Genomic DNA, 21,459 nt, shown 5'->3' on the forward strand with positions numbered 1-21,459 from the left:
ATCTCAGCCAGAGTGCTCAAATGCCTTCCTAAACTACAGATCCCAGGATTCAGTGGGATGGAACCATGGTAGTTAAAGTGAAGCAATAGTACTATAATTGTGTAGTGTGAGTGGGCTCCAGGTGGTTGTAGTCCAACACTTCCCCTGACCTGGCAGGGGAAGGGTGATTTGAACTTGAATGCTTCTTGTACCCAAGTCGAGCTCTTTGTTTACTGTATCACAGGGCCTGCATTTTTTATCAGCACTAGATTAATACTTTAAGCAATACAAATACTGTGCATTTCTAAGGCAGCTCTGCTAATGCTGCATTCCCCATTCCCATGTCACCCCAACTTCCTCCCCACAGTGCTATTTACATAACAAAAAGTTAATACTATTGAACTTGAGACAAGAGTCTGAGACAAGTAGAATTGCATTTTGGCCACATGGGGGTCACCAGTTTCCCTTAGATTTTTTTTTTCAGATCACATCTAGTTTGGACCGAAGCCTTACTTTTTCCTTTCTATCCTCTCCTGGCAAGAGTGCTGTTGATTTTTAAGTATGCTACAGCATGCCATTCATGTGTCCCTCTTGGCCTTCACCGCAGCTCAGTCTAAGCAAATTAGCAGACCCTGGAGATGCTCCCATCCCAATTAGCGTCTGAAACAAAATCTCTCTCAGGGAACTAAGCTTTGTACTACATCAAACAGGATAACCACATGGGCACAGGATTATGGTTGCTGTTCCTTACAGCAATGTTTTTGTCCCTTTAACAGCTGGATGACAGGCCAGGTTGAGGGACGCACCTGTAGAATTTCTTCCCTTCCTTAACACACAGAGTTTAAGTTAGCAAAATGTGGCAGTACTAGACAGGGGGAGAGCCCAAAGATATCCCATCCCATATGGAACCCCATCAGCTCCAAAAAAAAATCTCAATGTTCAGTATCTCTGCCCTCCCCTCCCCAAATATTTGTTTTATCTTTTGGTCCATTTGAATCCCTTCTGCATCTCTACAGTTAAAAGATAATCCCACTCTTTCTGTGCAATGGCACAAAAGATCAAACACCATGGCAGTCAATGGAATAGCTAATTCTGGCAAAAGGTTTTTCCCAAATGCACAGAGCCTAGCAGGGTACAATTACGTTAGGGGCATTTATGAAAGACATAGAGAGCCCCCAGTGATGCAGCAGGTTAAACTGCTGAGCTGCAGAACTTGCTAACTGGGTGAATGGTTCAAATCCAGGGAGTAGGGTGAGCTCCTGCTGTTAGCCCCAACATCTGCCAACCTAGTTGTTTGAAAACATGCAAATGTGAGTAGATTGATAGGTACCACTTCAGCAGGTAGGTAACAGCTCACCATGCAGTCATGCCAGCCACATGACCTTGGAGGTGTCTATGGACAACGCCAGCTCTTTGGCATAGAAATGGAGCTGAGTACCACCCCCCAGAGTCGGACATGACTAGACTTAATGTCAAGGGGAAACATTAACCTATAATAGAAATAGAGAACCAATACACTTCTAAAGTGTTGTTGGACTAGAACACCCATGCTTTCTAATTGCTCACTATTGGCTGTCCTAGAATTTGCAGATGTGGGGACCATCTGGAGACTCACATGGTCCCCACATCTGATATCTTTGGAGGGAGGTAATATTCAGCATACTTTATGGAAGTTATCAGCAATTCCATAAGGCCCTTGTAAGCTTAAACACGGCCATCCCCACATTTCAAACAGGATTCATAAGAGAGTGGTAAGTCTTTGGGCACTGCTAGAAGGGATTGGCAGGAGGTCTGTGATAAGAAATTGATACAGTACACACAGTAAGAAAGATGCAAGTTATACAGAAATCATGAAACTGATACCATTTAGTTTAGGGTTAGACACGATAGAGTTTGATGGGTACAGCTGCTGCTAGGTCCATTCCCAATCCTCCAAAGCATTTCTCAACTTGGGGGTTGGGACCCCGGGGGGGGGGGGGGGGGTCACGAGGAGATGTCAGAGGGGTTGCCAAAGACCATCAGAAAACGTAGTATTTTCTGTTTTTCATGGGGATTCTATGTGCAAAGTTTGGCCCAATTCTATTGTTGGTGTGGTTCAGAATGCTCTTTGATTGCATATAAAATATAAATCCCAGCAACTACAACTCCAAAATGTAAAGGTCTACTTTCCCCTAACTCCACCAGTGTTCACATTTAGGCATATTGGGTATTCGTGCCAAGTTTGGTCCAGATCTATCACTGAGTTCACAGTGCTCTCTGGATGTAGGTGAACTACAACTCCCAAATTCAAGATCAATGCCCACCAAGCCCTTCCAGTATTTTCTGTTGGTTATGGGAGTTTTGTGTGCCAACTTTGGTTCAATTCCATTTTTGATGGAGTTCAGAATGCTCTTTGATTGTAGGTGAACTATAAATCCCAGCAACTACAACTCCCAAATGACAAAATCTACCCCCCCCCCCCCCATCAGTATTCAAATTTGGGTGTATTGGGTATTTGTGCCAAATGTGGTCCAGTGAATGAAAATACATCCTGCATATCAGATATTTACATTACGGTTCATAACAGTAGCAAAATAACAGTTATGAAGTAGCAACAAAAATAATTTTATGTTTGGGGGTCACCGCAACATGAGGAACTGTGTTAAGGGGTCGCAGCATTAGGAAGGTTGAGAAACACTGCTCTAAAGCTTTAAAATTTCACAACTTCTGGTCTTTGAAAAAGGTTTTTTAATAAAAACTCATATATTTATTTAGAGTTTCTTAGTGAACTATAAATCTTTCTGGGGGGGTTTTACCTTGGGTTGATAACATCATCAGCTGTTTTGGGATTTCAAAAGAAGGGTAAGCACTGGAGCAATCTACACCAGCCTATCGCAAGGAATGCTGGGATATACAGTGCTCCATAGCTGCAAATGTTACACCCAATATTGGATTTTATTAGAACTTTTTCTATCACGTGTTTTTCATGCCGTCCTGTGATCAAGTGCACATTTTCAGTCTGTGTTTTCCTTTTATTCTGCTTTCTTCCACTTGTTGGTCTTGTGTAGAGAAAGGAACTGGCAAAACTACCCCTGGGAATGTCATGCTTAAGAAAATCAATGGGGTAACTATAGGTCAACAGAAAACCTGAAGGCACATGCAGCATTGCTGTTGAAACTGAAAAAGAGAGGCATCAACACAGGTTATTTTAAGAGTGAGAACTGAGGAAAGAGAAGCATGAAAGAAGGAAGTGCTAAGAATACAGGACCAAACTATTCAGCATTTTCAGCAAAAAGAGTGAGGAAAGAAGTTGTTGACGGAATCTGCTGGTTGCAAACAAACCAGGAAGCTTTGTTAGTATTATGTAAGAACCAGGAAGTCATGCAGGATGATCCAGCTGACCTCACGAATGGCACGAATAATAGAAACGGAATGGCATTTAATTGTACTGTTCAAAGTATCAGGCCACATAACAGCATCCTCTAAAACGACCCGTGCCAATGTCTATCTATGAGCACTATCAACCAAAATGGGCCACAGAGTTCAATTACAAAATATCTTAACAAGCAGAGCCAATAATATACAATGTTTGGTAGTACAAAAAGTGTGTTAAAGTTTCAAACTGCGTTTTATTGAAATAGTGAAAAGCAAATGGCATTATAGATTTAAAAACACATAAAATAATCGTTTAAATAAGTGAAGTTATCCACAGTGAGTTCTATTAAAATCTTGGTCATTACTAACTTTTCACATTGATATGAATGGAGCATAAGTTCGAATGACTGAAATTGAAATTCTGGACCATTTACCTAAAAATAAGACTTTTTGAAATCAGGAGAATGTTTTACACTTGTATCTGAAATGAAATATGTGGTATTTTAATACAAGAGGGCATGGGCAATGAAGACACCTTCAGGTAAGACTCTGGAGATTCATCTACATTGCAGATTTAATGCAGTTGGATGTCACTTTAACTGGCATGGCTCAGTGCTATAGATTTGTAGTTTGCTGAAGCACCAGCACTCTTTGGCAGAGAATGCTAAACAGACAAGAGATTTTTTTCTCCCATCCTGGATATTCCACAGATGTACAAACCCCACTTGCCTAGTTTCCAAAAGACCTCACAACCTCTGAGGATGCCTGACATAGATGTGGGCAAAATGTCAGAAGAGAATGCTTCTGGAACATGGCCATACAGCCTAGAAAACTCTCAGCAACCCAATGCTACAGCCTTGTAAAATTACAACTCCTGTGATTCCATAGCATTACCATGGCAGTTAAAGTGGCATCAAACTGCATTAGTTGTACCATGTAGATGCATACTTAGACTATTTCCTCATAAGAGGTTATTTTGAAGTCAGATGTCATTTCTACCCAGAGCCATTGAAAATATTTATAACTAAGGTTAATTGTGATTAACGAATCCCATGTATTTCAATGGGTCTATCCTAGGTCACTGTGACATTGGATTTTGCATTGGATCTGAATTTACATCACAATGTTTCCACACATGAGTATTCAGAAATGAACCTCACTGACTGTTTGAAATGCTTCCAGTGGAAAAAAAAAAGTATTTGATTCAAATGGAAATTTCCCCTTCAGTGTTTGATCTGTAGTCTCTCATTTATGAGAGTAAAAGACATAATAAATTTGGCATTTTTTAAAGACCAAATGCTTCCTTTAAAGTTTTGTGATTGGACAATAGTAGCTAAACACAGCTTATAATATCATATCATATCATATCATATCATACCATATCATATCATATCATACCATATCATATCATATCATATCATATAATTACTTATAATATCCATAATATTATAATGTAATACAATATAATACTACTAATAATATGATATTATAATTATATATTTTATATTAAATGTAATATTACTAATAATATTACAGTATAATGTTATAGTACAATGTAATATATAATATTAATATTGTGCTATGGTCATAATATAATATATTGTATTTACTTTTTACTTGTAAGCCGCTCTGAGTCCCCTTCGGGGTGAGAAGGGCAGCATATAAATTTAGTGAGCAAATAAATAAATAAATAATGTGCAAATCTGATAAGGCATGCATTTATTACAGTGAATATACATTTCCCTACCAGAGCCCCCAGTGGCACAGTGGGTTAAAGCACTGAGCTGCTGAACTTTTTGACCGAAAGGTCGCAGGTTCAAATCTGGGGAGCAACGTGAACTCCCTCTGTCAGCCCCAGCTTCTGCCAACCTAGCAGTTCGAAAACATGCAAACGTGAGTAGATCAATAGGTGCCTCTCTGGCAGGAAGGTAACAGTCATGCAGTCATGCCAGCCACGTGACCTTGGAGGTGTCTACTGACAACTGTGACCCATTTCACCTTATCACGTTGAGAAATTTCCCAGTTGTAGGACACTTCAGCCTCTTTTCAAGCACAGAAAGGCACTGAGCTCATCACATGAGTTAAACTACTTCTGGCCAGCCATCATGCATAGCCCTCTGTAGCTGAAAAGAGACAGAAGTATCCTGAAAAGAGGGAACTCCAGCAATTGACCTCATCACATTGAAAACTTCCCCCTGGTAGGACACTTCAGCCTTTTTTTCATGCATGGAAAGGCATTGAGCTCATCACATGTTCCAAGATTGAAAAGATGCAGAAATGTCCTGAAAGGAGGGAACTCTGAACACAGGCCAGCAATCTTCTTCAGAGCTCCTACCTCTTATCATACTTTACTCACTTACTTTACAACTGAAAAAACAGGTGCAATGGGAAACATTACAATTTCCCATCCTGTTTCATTGTCCATCTGTCAGCAATGGTTTTAACCTGGACCACTGTCTCTTGTACCCTATGGGCTCTGACGCAGAACCATAGGACCCCATGGAAAGAAAGCCTGGGAGACAAGATGACAACCATCCAAAAACCCTGTCGTTTGTATAAAAAGTAACGCATTTACAAGAAGTTATGCAATTTTGGGGTAGTTTTGTTTTGGTTTTCTGTTTGATAATCAATGTCCAGGGATACGCAGTCAAAATTTGGGTTTTTTTTATTTAACTTTTGCAAATTTAATTATTTATGACTTTGCCATCAATAATTAAATGGGATTTTTGGAGGAGCTCTGTGACCTAATGCAGAAAATCACAGGCAATGTGCTTAAACTAGAAAATGTGAAGATTTTTTAAAAGTTTATTAAGTCATAAACGGCACTCCATGCAGTCATGACCTTGGAGGTGTCTATGGACAACGCTGGCTCTTCTGCTTAGAAATGGAGATGAGCACCAACCCTCAGAGTCAGACATGACTGGGTCAGAGTCAGACATGTCAGGGGAAAACCTTTACCTAAGTCATAAATGCATAGAATAAATGTATTTTTGTGTGCTAAATATGGTCAACAGTATTAAGAGTTAAGGCTTGTGAGAAGGCCAGAGATATTCCGTTTTTCCACTTTTGCAGAGGTCTTGTGCCCTTAATCCCTATGAATGTGGAAGGCTGACTCTACGTACATCCTATGCTTGGTAATATGCGCCCAGACCCAGTGACATACTATAACTAAGGTTAAATCATCACATTCTCCTCTTCTCCTCACTTTCAGTTCCCTCTCTATCTTCTGTTGTTTCTTTTCTGCCTATATTTAGATCGTTCACCCTTGAGGGTAAGGACCTGTCAGACCTGTTCTTTGTAAAGTGAAGTGAATGTGGATTTTCCTATCGAAATGGTAACAGAAAATAACAATGCAGAGTGTGCTCTGAAATGTGGGGAACGGGGGATACTTCCTATCCTGAATGGTACTCAGACTGACCTTGTTCCTGTTTAAGCTGCTACTTTCTATCATAATCATAGGATTTTTGAAAAAGCAGTTGCACTACCTGAACAGTTTTAAAGAAAATTCATTTAAAAAAAGCTGCAGTAGCGTCACCAAAATGGCTGTCTATGTCCCCATCTATACTGCCATATAATCCAGCTTCTGAATCCAGATTATCTGCTTTGAACCAGTGTAGACTCATGGATTATATGATAGTGTTGGAGCCGCGGTGGCGCAACAATTAAATCACTGAGCTGCTGAACTTGCTGACTGGAAGGTCAGTGGTTCGAATCCGTGGGACAGAGTGAGCTCCTGCTGTTAGCCCAAGCTCCTGCCAACCTAGCAGTTTGAAAACATGCAAATGTGAGTAGATCAATAGGTACCACCTCAGTGGAAGGTAAATTGCGCTCCATGCAGCCATGCTGGCCACATGACCCAGGAGGTCTACGGACAATGCAGGCTCTTTGGCTTAGAAATTGAGATGAGCACCACCGCCAGAACCAGAGATGAAGGGAAAGCCTTTACCTTTATTTGTGTATCTGTGTTTCATTGTTTTGAGACATTGAATGTTAGCCTCTGTCTGTATATGCTGAATCCACCCTGTTATTGTTATTGTTGTTGTTGTTGTTTTTAGGCCAGCCCATAACACTTTTGTGCAGTGTTTCAGCAAAAATTCACCGATTCTTATTTTTAAGAAACCTCATATTTATAATGAGATATAACCACGAAAACATTTTTGTAAGACCAGTTTACATGTATTATATCAAGGCTAAAACTCTATTCAAATTTACTGTTTGATTTTTTAAAGCACCTGTTCTCTGCCAGAGCTGTCATTATTATTAAATGATAGTAAATTGTATTGTTAGCCACATTGAGTCTCCTTTCAGAGAGGAAAGCAGGAAATAAATAAGGAAATAAGTGTAATAATGTTGTCTAAGGCTTTTATGGCTGGAATCACTGGGTTGCTGTGAGTTTTCCAGGTTGTATGGCCATGTTCCAGAAGCATTTTCTCTTGATGTTTCACCCTAACCTCCCAACAAAGGATTTCCCCAGGCAGGAAGCAGCCAGGCTTTGAAGCTACCAGGCTATTCAATACTAATCAAGGTGGCCAATTGCAACATTCACACTTGCCTCAAACAGACAAGAGTTCTTTCTCCCACCCAGGACCTTCCACAGATATATAAACCCCACTTGCCTAGTTTCCAACAGACCTCACAGCCTCTGAGAATGCCTGCCAGAGATGTGGGTGAAACATCAGGAGAGAATGCTTCTGGAACATGGCCAAGCCATACAGCCTGGAAAACTCACAGCAGCCCAAATATAATAATTGTACTGGCCAACACACCTTTTGGTACCTCAAATGTTAGACCTGTTTATGGGTATATTTGAACTGCTGATTCCAGAAATTGCACCAGCTTTCTCCTATTAGCTGTAATCTTTGAGATACAGAATGTATGCCATAGCTGATCGCCCATAGATAATCATGATAATCATATCTAAGAAACTAGAGCTTGATTAGCACTGAATAACCTGGCAGCTTCAAAGCCTGGCTGGTTCCTGCCTGGGGGAATCCTTTGTTGGGAGGTTAGGGTGAAACTTCAGGGGAGAATGGCTCTGGAACATGGCTATACAGCCCAGAAAACTCACAGCAGCTCAGTGATTTTGGCATGAAAGCCTTCGACAACATTATTATCCAATGCAATTGTCTGAATCAGAGCCCCAAATAACCACAGGAACAGGCCTAAAAACCAAGACAGCAAGAAATAATAACAATCCTTTGAATCACATGGTTTTCCCTGCATGTACTGCAAGTTTTTTTGTCGCACATGTGCTACTGTTTTCATTGTCACTGGATTTGTATACTCTGTTTCTTTTGTCCCATTTTCCGATACATTACTCACAATGTTGGTGTAGTATGGGAGGAGGCACAACATAGGAGGGGGTGACACCGTGAGTGACCTCACCGGGTGACACCACTGGAAGGATGCACAGTTAAGCGGGCGAAACCGCCTGCTGCAAGAGGCAATTATGCAAACCTCTTGGGAACAGCAGCAGCACTTGAATTAAGCACATGCGCCATTAAAGGCGCAAAGCCTCTGGGGACGTCTGCAACAGTTATTATTGGTGTCACACCCAAGGGCTTGGCTCCGCTGCCTTGAGTCACAAGGAGCAGGACGGAGCCTGAGAAGCTGAACTCTGGGATCCTGGAGGCCACGGGAACGCAGGAGAGGGAGGGAGGAAGGCAGAACTATGTATCCCATTGGTCCACCACTGACACCCATGTGGATTATTACCCAAATGAACCAGCAAAGCTTTCATAAAGATTGCATGAAGTGAAGCACCATGTGGCCCCCACAGATGCACTCTCTGCACATGCATCCATTTTTCACCCACTTAAAAGACTCCCCAAGAATCTTTTGGTAGTGAAAAGGTGCGTGAAAGGTTGCATAACTCAAGCGATGGTTGCGTAACTCAAGTTATTGTTGGAAGGCTTTTATGGCCGGAATCACTGGGTTGTTGTGGGTTTTCTGGCCTGTATGGCTATGTTCCAGAAGCATTCTCTCCTGACATTTCACTCACATCTTTGGCAGGAATCCTCAGAGGTTGAGGGGTCTGTTGGAAACTAGGGCAAATGGGGTTGATATATATGTGGAATGTCCAGGGTGGGAAAATGAACTCTTGTCTGCTTGAGTCAAGTGTGAATGTTGCAATTAGTATTGAATAGCTTGGCAGTTCCAAAGCCTGGCTGCTTCCAGCCTGGGGGAATCCTTTGTTGGGAGTTGAGGGTGAAATGCCAAGAGAGAATGCTTGAGGTAGGTGTGGATGTTTCAATTGGCCAATTATTTATTTATCATGTCAGGAGCGAACAAAAACAGTTGTATTGCATTAAAAACAAACAAACAAACAAAACACAAAGTTTGGCCAATTGATTAGCATTTAATGGCATAGCCGTTTCAAGGTCTTGTTTCTTAATGCCTGGGGGAATCCTTTCTTGGGAGGTGATTAGCTGGCCCTGATAGTTTCTTTTCTGGAATCCCCGTTTTTGGGTGCTTTTTATTTATTGTCCTGATTTTTTAGTGTGAATGTTGCAATTGGTCACCTAGTTTAGCATTGAATGGCCTCGCTGCAAGTTTCCAACAGACCTCATAACCGCTGAGGATGCCTGCCATAAGATGCAGGTGAGACATCAGGAGAGAATGCTTCTGGAACATGACCATACAGCCCAGAAAACCCACAATAACCCAATAACTCAAGTTATCCACAGTGAATGCTACTGAAATCTGTAAGACTCTAAGCCAGGGGTCTTCAAACTTTTTAAACAGATGGCCATGTTACAGTCCCTCAAACTGTTGGAGGGCTGGATTATAATTTGAAAAAAACATGAATGCACACTGCACATATATTATTTGTAGTGCAAAAAACCTTTAAAAACGATACAATAATTAAAATGAAGAACAATTTTAACAAAGGATTGTCGAAGGCTTTCATGGCTGGAACCACTGGGTTGTTGTAGGTTTTTCGGGCTATATGGCCATGTTCTAGAAGCATTCTCTCCTGACGTTTTGCCTGTATCTATGGCAAGCGATGCATCGCTTAAGCGGCTGAGGGGGGAAAGGAAAGGGCCTGAGGCTGTTAGGAATGGTGGGCGTTGAAGTCCAAAACCCCCGGAGAGCCCAAGTTGGCCCATGCTTGGTGTAGATGCTCCCTAACTCCTCTCTCCTTCTCCCATTTCGCCTCCAGCTGGGGTTGGCTCTTGAGCGACGCCCCCTGGCCCGTTTCAAGTCCTCCCTTTCCCCCTCCCTTTCCGAAGGCGCCCCGCTTTCCCTGCCGCCCGAGGCCTGGGGGCTCCCTCTCCAAATGGGCAAGGAGCAGGAGTGCCAAGCCGGAGGAGGGCGCCAGCCAGGGACTCCCTGGCCCTCCTTGCCAGCCCCAGTCCGGACTCGCCTAAGTCCGGGGCGCGCAGCTTCCAGGCCCAAAAGCTTGTTTATGCGAAGAATTTCATCTCCCTTAAAAGGGCGATGGCTCCCTGGCGTGGGGCGCTTGGGGAAAGCAAGCAACTTTGGTTTGTGCGCATGCGCGCTCCTGGCTCAACACTATGCTTCTTGCTTGGGGAGAGAAGCAAGGCGCTTCGGAGGCGCCCACACTGGAGAATGGATGCTGCTTAATTAACTCAACACTACTTTCACTGCCATGGCTCAAGGCTATGCAATGCTGGGATCTGCAATTCAGTGAAGCACCCAAACTCTTTGGCAGAGGAGGCTCAAGGCTTTGCAGAACTACAGTTCCCACTATTCCATAGCACTGAGCCATAGGTTGGGTGAGGGGTTGATTTTGTCAATTGGGAGTTGTAGTTGCTGGGATTTATAGTTCACCTGCAATCAAAGAGCATTCTGAACTCCACCAACAATTGAATCAAGCCAAACGCCACACCAACTGAAAATACCGGAAAGGTTTGGTGGGCATTGACCTTGAGTTTTGGAGTTGTAGTTCACCTACACCCAGAGAGTACCTTGGACTCAATCAATGATGTATCAGGACCAAACTTGGCATGAATTCTCAATATGCCCAAATGTGAATAGTGGTGGAGATGGGGGAAACAGGCCTTGACATTTGGGAGTTCTAGTTGCTGGGATTTATAGTTCACCTACAATCAAAAAGCATTCCGAACCCCACCAATGATGGAATGGAACCAAACTTCCCACCCAGAATTCCCATGACCAACAGAAAATACTGGAAGGGTTTGGAGGGCACTGACCTTGGATTTCGGAGTTGTAGTTCACCTATATCCAGAGAGCACTGTGGACTTTAATAATGGTGGATCTGAACCAAACTTGGCATGGATACTCAATATGCCCAAATTTGAACACTGGTGGAGCTTGGGGAAAACGGGCCTTGTCATTTGGGAGTTATAGTTGCTGGGATTTATAGTTCACCTACAATCAAAGAGCATTCTGAACTCCACCAACGATGGAGTTGAACCAAACTTGCCACACAGAACTCCCATGACCAACAGAAAATTGGAGGGCACTGACTTTGGATTTCGGAGTTGTAGTTCACCTACATCAAGAGAGCACTGTGGACTCAAATAAAGGTGGATCTGGAGCAAACTTGGCATGGATGTTCAATATGCCCAAATGTGAACACTGGTGGAGTTTGGGGAAAACAGGCCTTGACATTTAGGAGTTATAGTTGCTGGGATTTATAGTTCACCTACAATCAAAGAGCATTCTGAACCCCACCAATGATAGAATTGGGCCAAACTTCCCACCAGAACCCCCATGACCAACAGAAAATACTGTGTTTTCTGATGAACTATGGCGACCCCTCTGACACCCCCCCCCCTTGTGAATCCCCCAGTGGTCCCGACCCCAGGTTGAGAAACTCTGTTCTACAGTGTAGAGGTGGCCTAAGTCTTGAGACGTTGTTGAATTGCAATGCATCAGCCCTATGCAGCATAGGCAGTGGGGATTATGGGAGCTAGCCCAACATCTACAAAGCCACAACTTCTCCACTGTGGTGAAAGTTTTGCACGATCAGAATGTAGCCTGTCTTCACAACCACTGAGTGTGGGTCATTTGTTTCATGTCAAGAGTAACTTGAGAAACTGCAAGTCACTTCTGGTGTGAGAGAATTGGCCATCTGCAAGGACATTGTCCAGGGGACGCCTGGATGATTTACCATCCTGTGGGAGGCTTCCCTCATATTGAATCTGGAGAAGAGAATTTTGAAAAGGGACGTGTGAGCCATCTATAAGTACTTGAAAAGATGTCACCTTGAGGAAGGGGCAAGTTTGTTTTCTACTTCTCCAGGAACTAGGACACAACACAGCAATGGATTCAAATTGCAGGAAAAGAGATTCTACCTAAACTTTAGGAAGAACTTCCTGATGGTAAGAGCTGTCTGGCAGTGGGGTGTTGTGGAGTCTCCTTCTCTGGAAGCATTTAAATAAAGGCTCTGTCAGGAGTGCTTTGATTGTGTTTTTCTGCATGGCAGAATGGGGTTGGACCAGATGGCGGTTGGGATCTCTTCCAACTCTGTGATTCAACTATTCTGTGTTAATGCCCAGATGTTTGTATCCTACAGTCAGACAGCCCTGTAGGTTGCTCTCACTGACATAGGTGACATTTCATATCCATATCCAATGATGGCTTGATGGCTAAGCCCCATTCATCACTGTGGCCTAAAGCAAATGGGAACACATTTAATCAATTTGTATGTTGCCCAAGGCATGGAATAAGGCTGAAATAAGGATGTAAAAACATCTGGATGAGAAACATGTTATGTTTCCTGGTTTTAAAAGGAAAGTCAAGGGCCACCAAGTTCATCAATATTTAGGGAATTGTGTAAGGTCTCATTATGTCTTCCAGACTGATTCCTGGGAACCGGGACATTCGGTTTGCTTTTTTTGCAGTCTCTCCAAAAATATCCTGCTTGCTTCAAAAAGTCTCCCACATGACATCCCTTCATGTCAGTTTGGGATGAGAAAGTAAGACGCATTTGAAGAGAAGATAGGGAGGAACTGCTGATATATAGCTGATGTTGGCTATTTTGCTGGGCATTGAGCATCTTCCATAGACTGCAGTGCTATGGTCCTGTGTAGGAAGGGTAGTGAGGTTTGATTTTGTTAATTTAAATATAAAAGATAAAGCTTTCCCCGTCCACTCATTCCGACCCTGGGGGGTGGTACTCATTTCCATTTCTAAGCCAAAGAGCTGCCATTGTCCATAGAAGCCTCCAAGGTCATGTGGACAGCATGACTGCATAGAGTGCCGTTACCTCCCTGCCAGAGTGGTACCTATTGATCTACTCATATTTGCATGTTTTGGAGCTGCTAGGTTGGCAGAAGCTGGGGCTAACAGTGGGAGCTCACCCTGCTCCTGGATTTCAACTGTCAACCTTTAAGTCAGCAAGTTCAGCAGCTCAGCGATTTAACCTGCTGTGCCACTGGGGGCTCTAATTACAGTTCTCATTATCTGGCAAGTTGGACCCTTATGCTTTTATCCTTTAATATTAGTGAGTTGTTGTAAGTTTTCCAGGTTGTATGGCCATGTTCCAGAAAGCATTCTCTCCTGATGTTTCACCTGCATCTATCCTCAGAGGTTGTGAGGCCATGAAAGCCTTCAACAACACTTTAATATTAGTATTTGCCAATCTATATAAATAAAAATGTAATGTTCGTTTGTGAGATCAACATAACTCAAAAACCACTGGACGAATTGACACCAAAATGATACACCTATCAGGCCAACAAGTGACCATCACTCATAAAACACAAAAAAACACAGTGGAAGGGACTTAAAAGGCCAAAAAAGCAAAAGGATGCTACAGCACATGTGCAAAAACTACTCCCCCTAGCAAACAAAGCACACAATAGCATATTCACTCTTTCTTCTGGACTACAGCTCCCAGCATCTCCTAGACCAGGCCCTTTAGGAGAGGAGGATGATCCAAATGCACTGCTTCCAAGCTGAAAGCTTTCTTCTCCTTGGATTTCTTTGAGAACAGCCCAATCCCTGCATATTTCCAATTTTCTATTACTGGACTGCAGCTTCCAGTAATCCTCAAGGTAGATTAGATAGAGATAGGTAGGTAGATTGGTAGATTGATCAGGACGATTGCTGGGAGTTGTAGTCCAAGAATAGGTAGAGAAGGAAGAAAGGGGAGAAAGAGGAAAGGAAAGGAAAGATGAGGGGATGGGAGGGAAGAAGAAGAGAAGGAAGGAAGGAGAGAAAGAAAGAAAAAAGGGAAGGAAGGCAGGAAAGAGGGAGGGAAGGAAGGAGAGAAAGAAAGAAGAGAAAGAGGGAGGGAAGGTTGGCCACAGCTAGTGTTATTAATAAATGCTTTAAAATCTAATTATATTAATGATGGCTTGATGAACCTAGCTATATGAATGCTATAGTTACTGATCCAGATACTAAAGAGGAAACTGAGTGTCTAGTAGTGCTTTACCTGCTGTCTCTGTTACAGCTCAGCTGGGCAGGCAGCCACAGGTCTCTAACCACATTATTCCCTCACTTCTCAGCAAAGGAAAATTTCTGACAGCTAATGCAAGCCAATAGCCGCCACAACTCAATCAGTGTGCTGCTTAAAGCTCTCCAAGGAGCACAAATTTAATTCTCACAAAAAGTTTATGAGGTATGTTAGGCAGAACCAAGATAACCCAGTGAGCAAGGATTTCAGACTAAATCTCCTCAGGCCTAGCTTGACTGACTTTGCAGTAATAGGAAAATAAAATTGTACCTTGAGCCTCTTGGAGAAAGGAAAGGGGGACATAAATGCATACATTCAGATGTGATTCAGATGTGAACCCAGAGAACTGCACAAGGTCACTCTGCTGCTATCTGAAGTCACCTGCCTGATTGTGGAAGCTCGGCATCATCAGGTCTGGCCAGTATTTGGATGGGAGACTACAAGTGAATACCAAGCGCTATAGGCTATTATTTCAGAGGATGAAACTGGCAAAACCACCTTTGAATATTCCTTGCTTAAGAAAACCTAATGAGGTTCATGGGGTCACCCTAAGTTGACACTTTGAGAAAGAGTCTTTAGAAGGGAGCCAGAGACTCAGTTGTGGCTCTGTGGACACATCTTGTTTGCAGCCATGCATTTGCATACACAGGCAGTCCCCGAGTTACAAACATCTGACTTACAAATGACTCACAGTTAAGAACAGAGAAGAGACAACAGGGCATGAGAGAAATCTACCCCTTGGAAGGGAAATTCATTCCTGGAAGAGGTGCAGGTTATTACCTACAAAGCCCTGAACGGTTTGGGACCCACCTACCTTTGTGACCGCATCTCCTGTCACAAACCTGCACAATCTCTTCGATCCTCTGAAGTGGCCCTTCTCTTGCCCCTTCCTCTATCACAGATTCATCTTATGGGAATAAGGAAGAGAGCCTTTTCCACTGTAGCCCCCTGCTTTTGGAGCCACCCTAGCTGCTTTTAAGAAAGACCTAAAAACCTGGCTCTTCCGATGTGCCTTCGGAGAATGACCACTCAACCCATCTGGTTGTTTTAACCTATAGCTGCCCTCAGAATAAAGCACCTTCCCTGCCCCTAAAATGGCTAAATCCCACTGATCCTCCCTGTCAGGCCCCTCTCTTACAAATGCAGTTTCATCCCTATCTCACCTTGCGTCCTAACTTTTTAACATTTTACCTCATACATTTGGCCCGCCCTCTGTGTCTGATTTTATTATGCTGCTTTATATTGTTGATTTTATTTGTTATTTCATATTTTGTTATGTGTTTATTATGTTGTATTATTTTGGGCCTGGCCTCATGTTAGTCACCCCGACTCCCCTTTGGGGAGATGGTGGCGAGTTATAAATAAAGATTATCATCATCATCATCATCATCATCATCATCATCATCATCATGGGGGAAAGGGGTCTCTACTGAAGCTTTATCATCAATCTGGTTCGAATTCAGGGAGAACGCGGATGAGCTCCCTCTGTCAGCTCTGGCTCCCTATGCGGGGATATGAGAGAAGCCTCCCACAAGGATGGTAAAACATCAAAACATCTGGGCGTCTCCTGGGCAACGTCCTTGCAGATGGCCAGTTCTCTCTTACCAGAAGCAATTTACAGTTTCTCAAGTCACTCCTGACACACACACACACACACAAACAAAACAATCCTTGTTTCCACAGGGACAGAAAGGTGAAATCTTCTGAACAGGGGCACAGGCAGAACAAACACCACAGAGGTGTTTACCCTTCCCTGTGTGATCCAAAGTTCAACAATATATATTTTCGGCCAGAGTTACATTTAAAAGACATTTAAAAGATGTACCTGTTCTGACTTACATATAAATTCAGCTTAAGAACAAACCTACAGAACCTATATTGTTTGTAATAAGGAGAATGCCTGCACATGAAAATTTTACAAAGATGCTGAGGTATTTAAGAGCAGCCCTAAAAGGAGAGAAATCTCTTGGTTCACTTTGCACCTGATTTAAGATCTCCCTCTGTCCTATGGCTCTATTTCCACATCAGATATAGCTGTGTATGGATGATCAAATTTCTCACCACCATGAGCCTCAAAAGACCAGTAAATTCATCACATGCAATCAAGATTTTCTTCCACTGCTGTCTGTAGATTGTGGAAGTGCCAGTGGCAGAGTTGAAGCTTGAACTTTCTATTGGGATGAGATGTAGAGAGGGACAGAATACATAATTGATACTTTGGCAAAAGCTCCCAAAGTGTCACGCAGCCAACGAAATGCCTGTTTCCTGGCAGACTGACATTCCTCCTCTTTGGGGATCTATTGTGGAAGAGGAAGCATTTTATCTGTTTATTTATTATCCGGCCCTTCTCCTAATGAAAGGGCCAAAGACAGTTCAGAACACAATTTGAAATACAAAATCAAGCAGATTACATTTCAAAACCGTTAGGATAACAATTAAAAGTGCATTGGAGAAAACCAAAATAGGAAAATTATAGCACACATACACACATGCCGGTTATAATAACCTTTCCAGTCCCTTCTGATCTTGGAAGCTAAGCAAGATCAGATCTGGTTAGTACTTAAGTGGCTGAGGGGGGAAAGGAAGGAGCCCGAGGCTGTTAGGAATGGTGAGAATTGAAGTCCAAAAAACCTGGAGGGCCCAAGTTTGCCAGATAGACAGGAGAGGGACCAAGAATGCATTATAATGGACCAGGGCAGAATGAGAGCAGTTGGACACCTCTTTAGCTGACCTGGCTCAGTGCTGTGGAATTCTGAGATTTGTAGTTTCCTGAGACATTGACCCTTCCCTGTCAGAGAGCGCTGGCACCACAGTAAACTACAAATGCCAAAATCCCATAGAATGGAGCCCTGGCAGTTCAAGTCATGTCCAAACTTGTAATTTTGCAGTGTGGATAGTCTTCCTAGTGCATGTGTAAAATCAACCTCTAAAGATGCCTGCTATAGATGTGAGCGAAACATCAGGAGAGAATGCTTCTGGAACATGGCCACACAGCCTGGAAAACTCACAGCAACCCAAATCAACAGTAGTTTGCTTTGACTGTGATGGACTCCCCAGAGTGGTAGTTTGACAAGGTCTTCAGCTTTGTCTGCCAGGGAGGGCCGGCGTCTCACGAAACTACACATTCCAGCATTCCATAGGCAGTTCAAGTGGGATCAAACTGTATTAATTCTGTCTTGCAGAAGCAAAAGCGTCTCCCTCTCTTGTCGTTCAACAGCCGGCCTCTCCCTCCCGCCGTTTAGGAGCTGACCAAAAGCGGAATGTAAACAGGCGTGGACCCATAAGGCGGAAGAGGGGCGACGGAAGGATGGCCCACTTTGGGGAGACCGCCAAAAACGTCGACCCAAAGCCCACCCCTCCCGGAAAGATGGAGCCCCGAATGGAAACAACCGGAAGCGAGGATCGCGGGAGGAGGAAGAGGGGCGATGGAGAGAAAGGTCTGCTTTGGGGAGACTGCCAAAAACGTCGACCCAAAACCCACCCCACCCTGAAAGACAACCCCCCCCCCCATCTACACTGACCATTTATTGCAATTCGAAACTAGGCTAGGCAACAAGCGCGCAAAAGGAAGCCCTGAATGCACACCAATCTTCTGTGGCTCGTGTAAGCACCGTCAGGGCTTCAAGCTGGTTCCAGGATTTCCTCTGGAATCATTTCTTCCATCCCGCTTTGAAACTGTGCTAAAATGTCAGTGGGGATGGGGGCCCAGGGTGTCCTTCCCGGAGCCATCGCCCTTTTAAGGGGGAGCTTGAAACCGCGCCTGGGCTCCATGTTTGTATCAGAAACCGTGAAGAGGGAACTCCATGTTGTAACAAAGTTTCCTCCGCCGCTGTCTTTTTTTCTTCCCCCCTCCCTTTTTTGTTTTGGTCCCCCCTCTCCTCTCCCCCGCCCCTTTCTTCCTCCCCTTTCCCCCCTTTTTTCAATCCCCCCCTTCTTCCCCCCTCTCCTCTTAACCACCATTGCGACCCAAATCCGCGAACTCTTGGGGGGAAAACACCCCCCAAAGCGGCGGCGCTGGGAGGAGGACTGGCGGAGAAGGACCCAGAGGAGGGGCGGCCCCGGGACCCCCGGGCTCATGGACGGCGGGGCCATCATCACCCAGGTCAGGCAGGAGGAGCTCCTCCACACGCCCCTCCAGGAGAAAGGTGAGGAGCGGGAGAAGGGGGAAAGCCACGCCGATCGGGGGGAGGGGGCCCCTGGGGTCAGGAGGGCCCCGGGCTCCCAACGCCACCCGCCTTGGGATCCTCTGGGCAGGAGCTGGGGAAGGCGGGTGCGTCTTCATTATAGAATTATAGGAGTTGGATGGACTCCACTTGAACGGCCATGGCTCCAGGCTGTTGCCGTTTGGTGAGGCATCAACACTCTTGGGCAGACGAGCCTCAAGGTGGGCTTAGGGTGCCTGCGCTTTCCAGTCGATGCCTGTTGATTGATGGGCACCAGAGATATCCCTGCCTCTGAAATATAGCCTCCAGCATCTCTTCTCCCACCTCAGTACTAGAACCAGGTAGCTTCCAAGTTCAGGTCGCCTTGTGCATGCCCCAAAGGGCTGGGTGGGTGGTTTCAGCATGCCTGGGCTTTCAAGTCGCCTGTTGACTTATGGCCAACCATACGCTTAGATAATAGAAGACTCAAATACTGTTTTGCCACTTCCTCCCTCTGAAATATAGCCTGCAGCACTTGGTATCAAATAGTGGTCTCCCACCCCAGTACTAACCAGGGCTGGCCCTGTTTAGCTTCCAAGATCGGCTCGCCTTGTGCATGCCCCAAAGGGCTGGGTGGGTGCCCGTGCTTTCAAGTCGCCTGTTGACATGCTTAGGTAAGGGGAGACTCAGATACTGTTTTGCCACTTTTTTTCCTCTGAAATATAGCCTACTGCAGGACTAACCAGGACTAACCAGGGCTGTCCCTGTTTAGTTTCCTTGTGCATGCCCTATAGGGCTTTGGGGGGGGGGGGGGTTAAGCATGCCTGTGTTTTCAAGTTGCCTGTTGACTTATGGTCAACCATATGCACAGGGTTTGCTTAGGTAAGGGAAGACTCAGACACTGTTTTTCCACTTACTTCCTCTGAAATATAACCTACAGCAGCCTGTATCGAATAGTGGTCTCCCACCCCAGGACTAACCAGGGCTGGCCCCGTTTAGCTTCCAAGAGGAGATCGCCTTATGCATGCTCCATAGGGCTGGGTGGGTGATTTTAGCAAGCCTGTGCTTTCAAGTTGCCTGTTGACTTATGGCCAACCATACACTTGGATAAAGGAAGATGCAGATACTGTTTTTCCACTTCCTTCCTCTGAAATATACCCTACAGCAGCCTGTATCAAATAGTGGTCTCCCACCCCAGGACTAACCAGGGCTGGCCCTGTTTAGCTTCCAAGATCAGGTCGTCTTGTGCATGCCCTATAGGGCTGAATGGGTGGTTTTCAGCATGTCTGTGCTTTCAAGTTGCCTGTTGACTTATGGCCACACATATGCTTAGGTAAGGGAAGACTCGGGATACTGTTTTGCCACTTCCTTCCTCTGAAATATAGCCTACAGCACCCGGTATCAATTAGTGGTCTCCCACCCAAGTACTAATCGGGGCTGACCCCCAAATCCCCTTAGCTTCTAAGATCTGTTGCCTCCAGGTAGGATAGGATACCTACCTTCCTTCCATGGACAAAGGGTTCACCCTGGACTCAGAATGCTCTCTATGCCACAAGTAAAGTGTTTATTATCTGGATATTGGGCTGCTGTGAATTTTCCAGGCTGCATGGCCATGTTCCAGAAGCATTCTTTCCTGATGTCTGGAACATGGCCATACAGACCAGAAAACTCATGGCAACCCAGTGATTCTGGCCATGAAAGCCATCGACAACATATCTGGATATTATTTGCTCCATACACCTGTGTTTATTTTGTGCCTGGGGTTGGTTCTGCCTCCCACTATCATGACTTTTGCCAGCTCCATGCATAGGTCCAGGTTGGTATGCAGCTGTTGCTATTCCATGCCTTGGCACCCACCCACAGTTATGCTCACTGGTGGGCAAAGATGCTGACCGCACCCCATGGTTGAAGGGTCCTCAACACCAGTGTGGTTGATAGCACAGAATCTTTCCTTAGGTACTCTTTCTAAGGTCCTGCCACTTGTATTTTTGTGCATTATTTTAGGAGCTGTCACCTTGCAATCTTCCCTTGTATGTGATTTCCACTTGAGGGGGGCTGTCATGCAGCAACAGGTTTGAATTCAAAAGGAGCCTCCACCATATCCTTGAAGCTTTTCCTTTTCCCTTAGGTAAAGGTAAAGGTTTCCCCCTGACGTTATGCCCAGTCGTGTCAGACTCTGGGGGTTGGTGCTTATCTCCATTTCTAAGCTGAAGAGCCAGCATTGTCTGTAGACACCTCCAAGGTCATGTGGTTGGCATAACTGCATGGAGCACCTTTTCCCTTAGCCATGGCTTTCTTGAAATGCTGTCAAAATGCTTTTGGTGTTGGGTTTGTTTTGGGGAGTGGGTGACTTTTGTACCAGGTAAAAAAAGACAGTAGTGGGCTCTGTCTTTTTTTTTCCTAGTAGAGCCAGAGGTATTGTATACTGTGGAAGGGACAGCCAGGCAATGCATCTTTTTCCCATGCTGGTATGCAGCCTCTTCCTGACTTGATCCTATAAGATCAGTTTTTTCCTGCCCTCATTGGCTTGCCTACCCCACATCCGCCACCCCATTTTCCTTACTAGGCAAGAGGGGAGTGGTAAAGCTGCTA

The 21,459-nt window shown here is 44.5% G+C and overlaps 1 protein-coding gene across 1 annotated transcript in view; it reads left to right on the forward strand.

Moving 5' to 3' along the window:
* Window positions 1-18,250: 18,250 nt before the first annotated feature.
* Window positions 18,251-21,459, forward strand: part of CTDSP1 (CTD small phosphatase 1) — a 44,522-nt gene continuing 41,313 nt past the window's right edge. Inside the window, exon 1 of the mRNA XM_060773519.2 lies at window positions 18,251-18,870. Within this exon, the coding sequence (XP_060629502.2) occupies window positions 18,411-18,870 (460 nt within the window). The 5' untranslated portion in view covers window positions 18,251-18,410. The remainder of the gene's footprint in view (window positions 18,871-21,459) is intronic.

Source organism: Anolis sagrei, chromosome 1 (genome assembly GCF_037176765.1).
Source record: "Anolis sagrei isolate rAnoSag1 chromosome 1, rAnoSag1.mat, whole genome shotgun sequence".
Lineage (NCBI taxonomy): Eukaryota > Metazoa > Chordata > Lepidosauria > Squamata > Dactyloidae > Anolis > Anolis sagrei.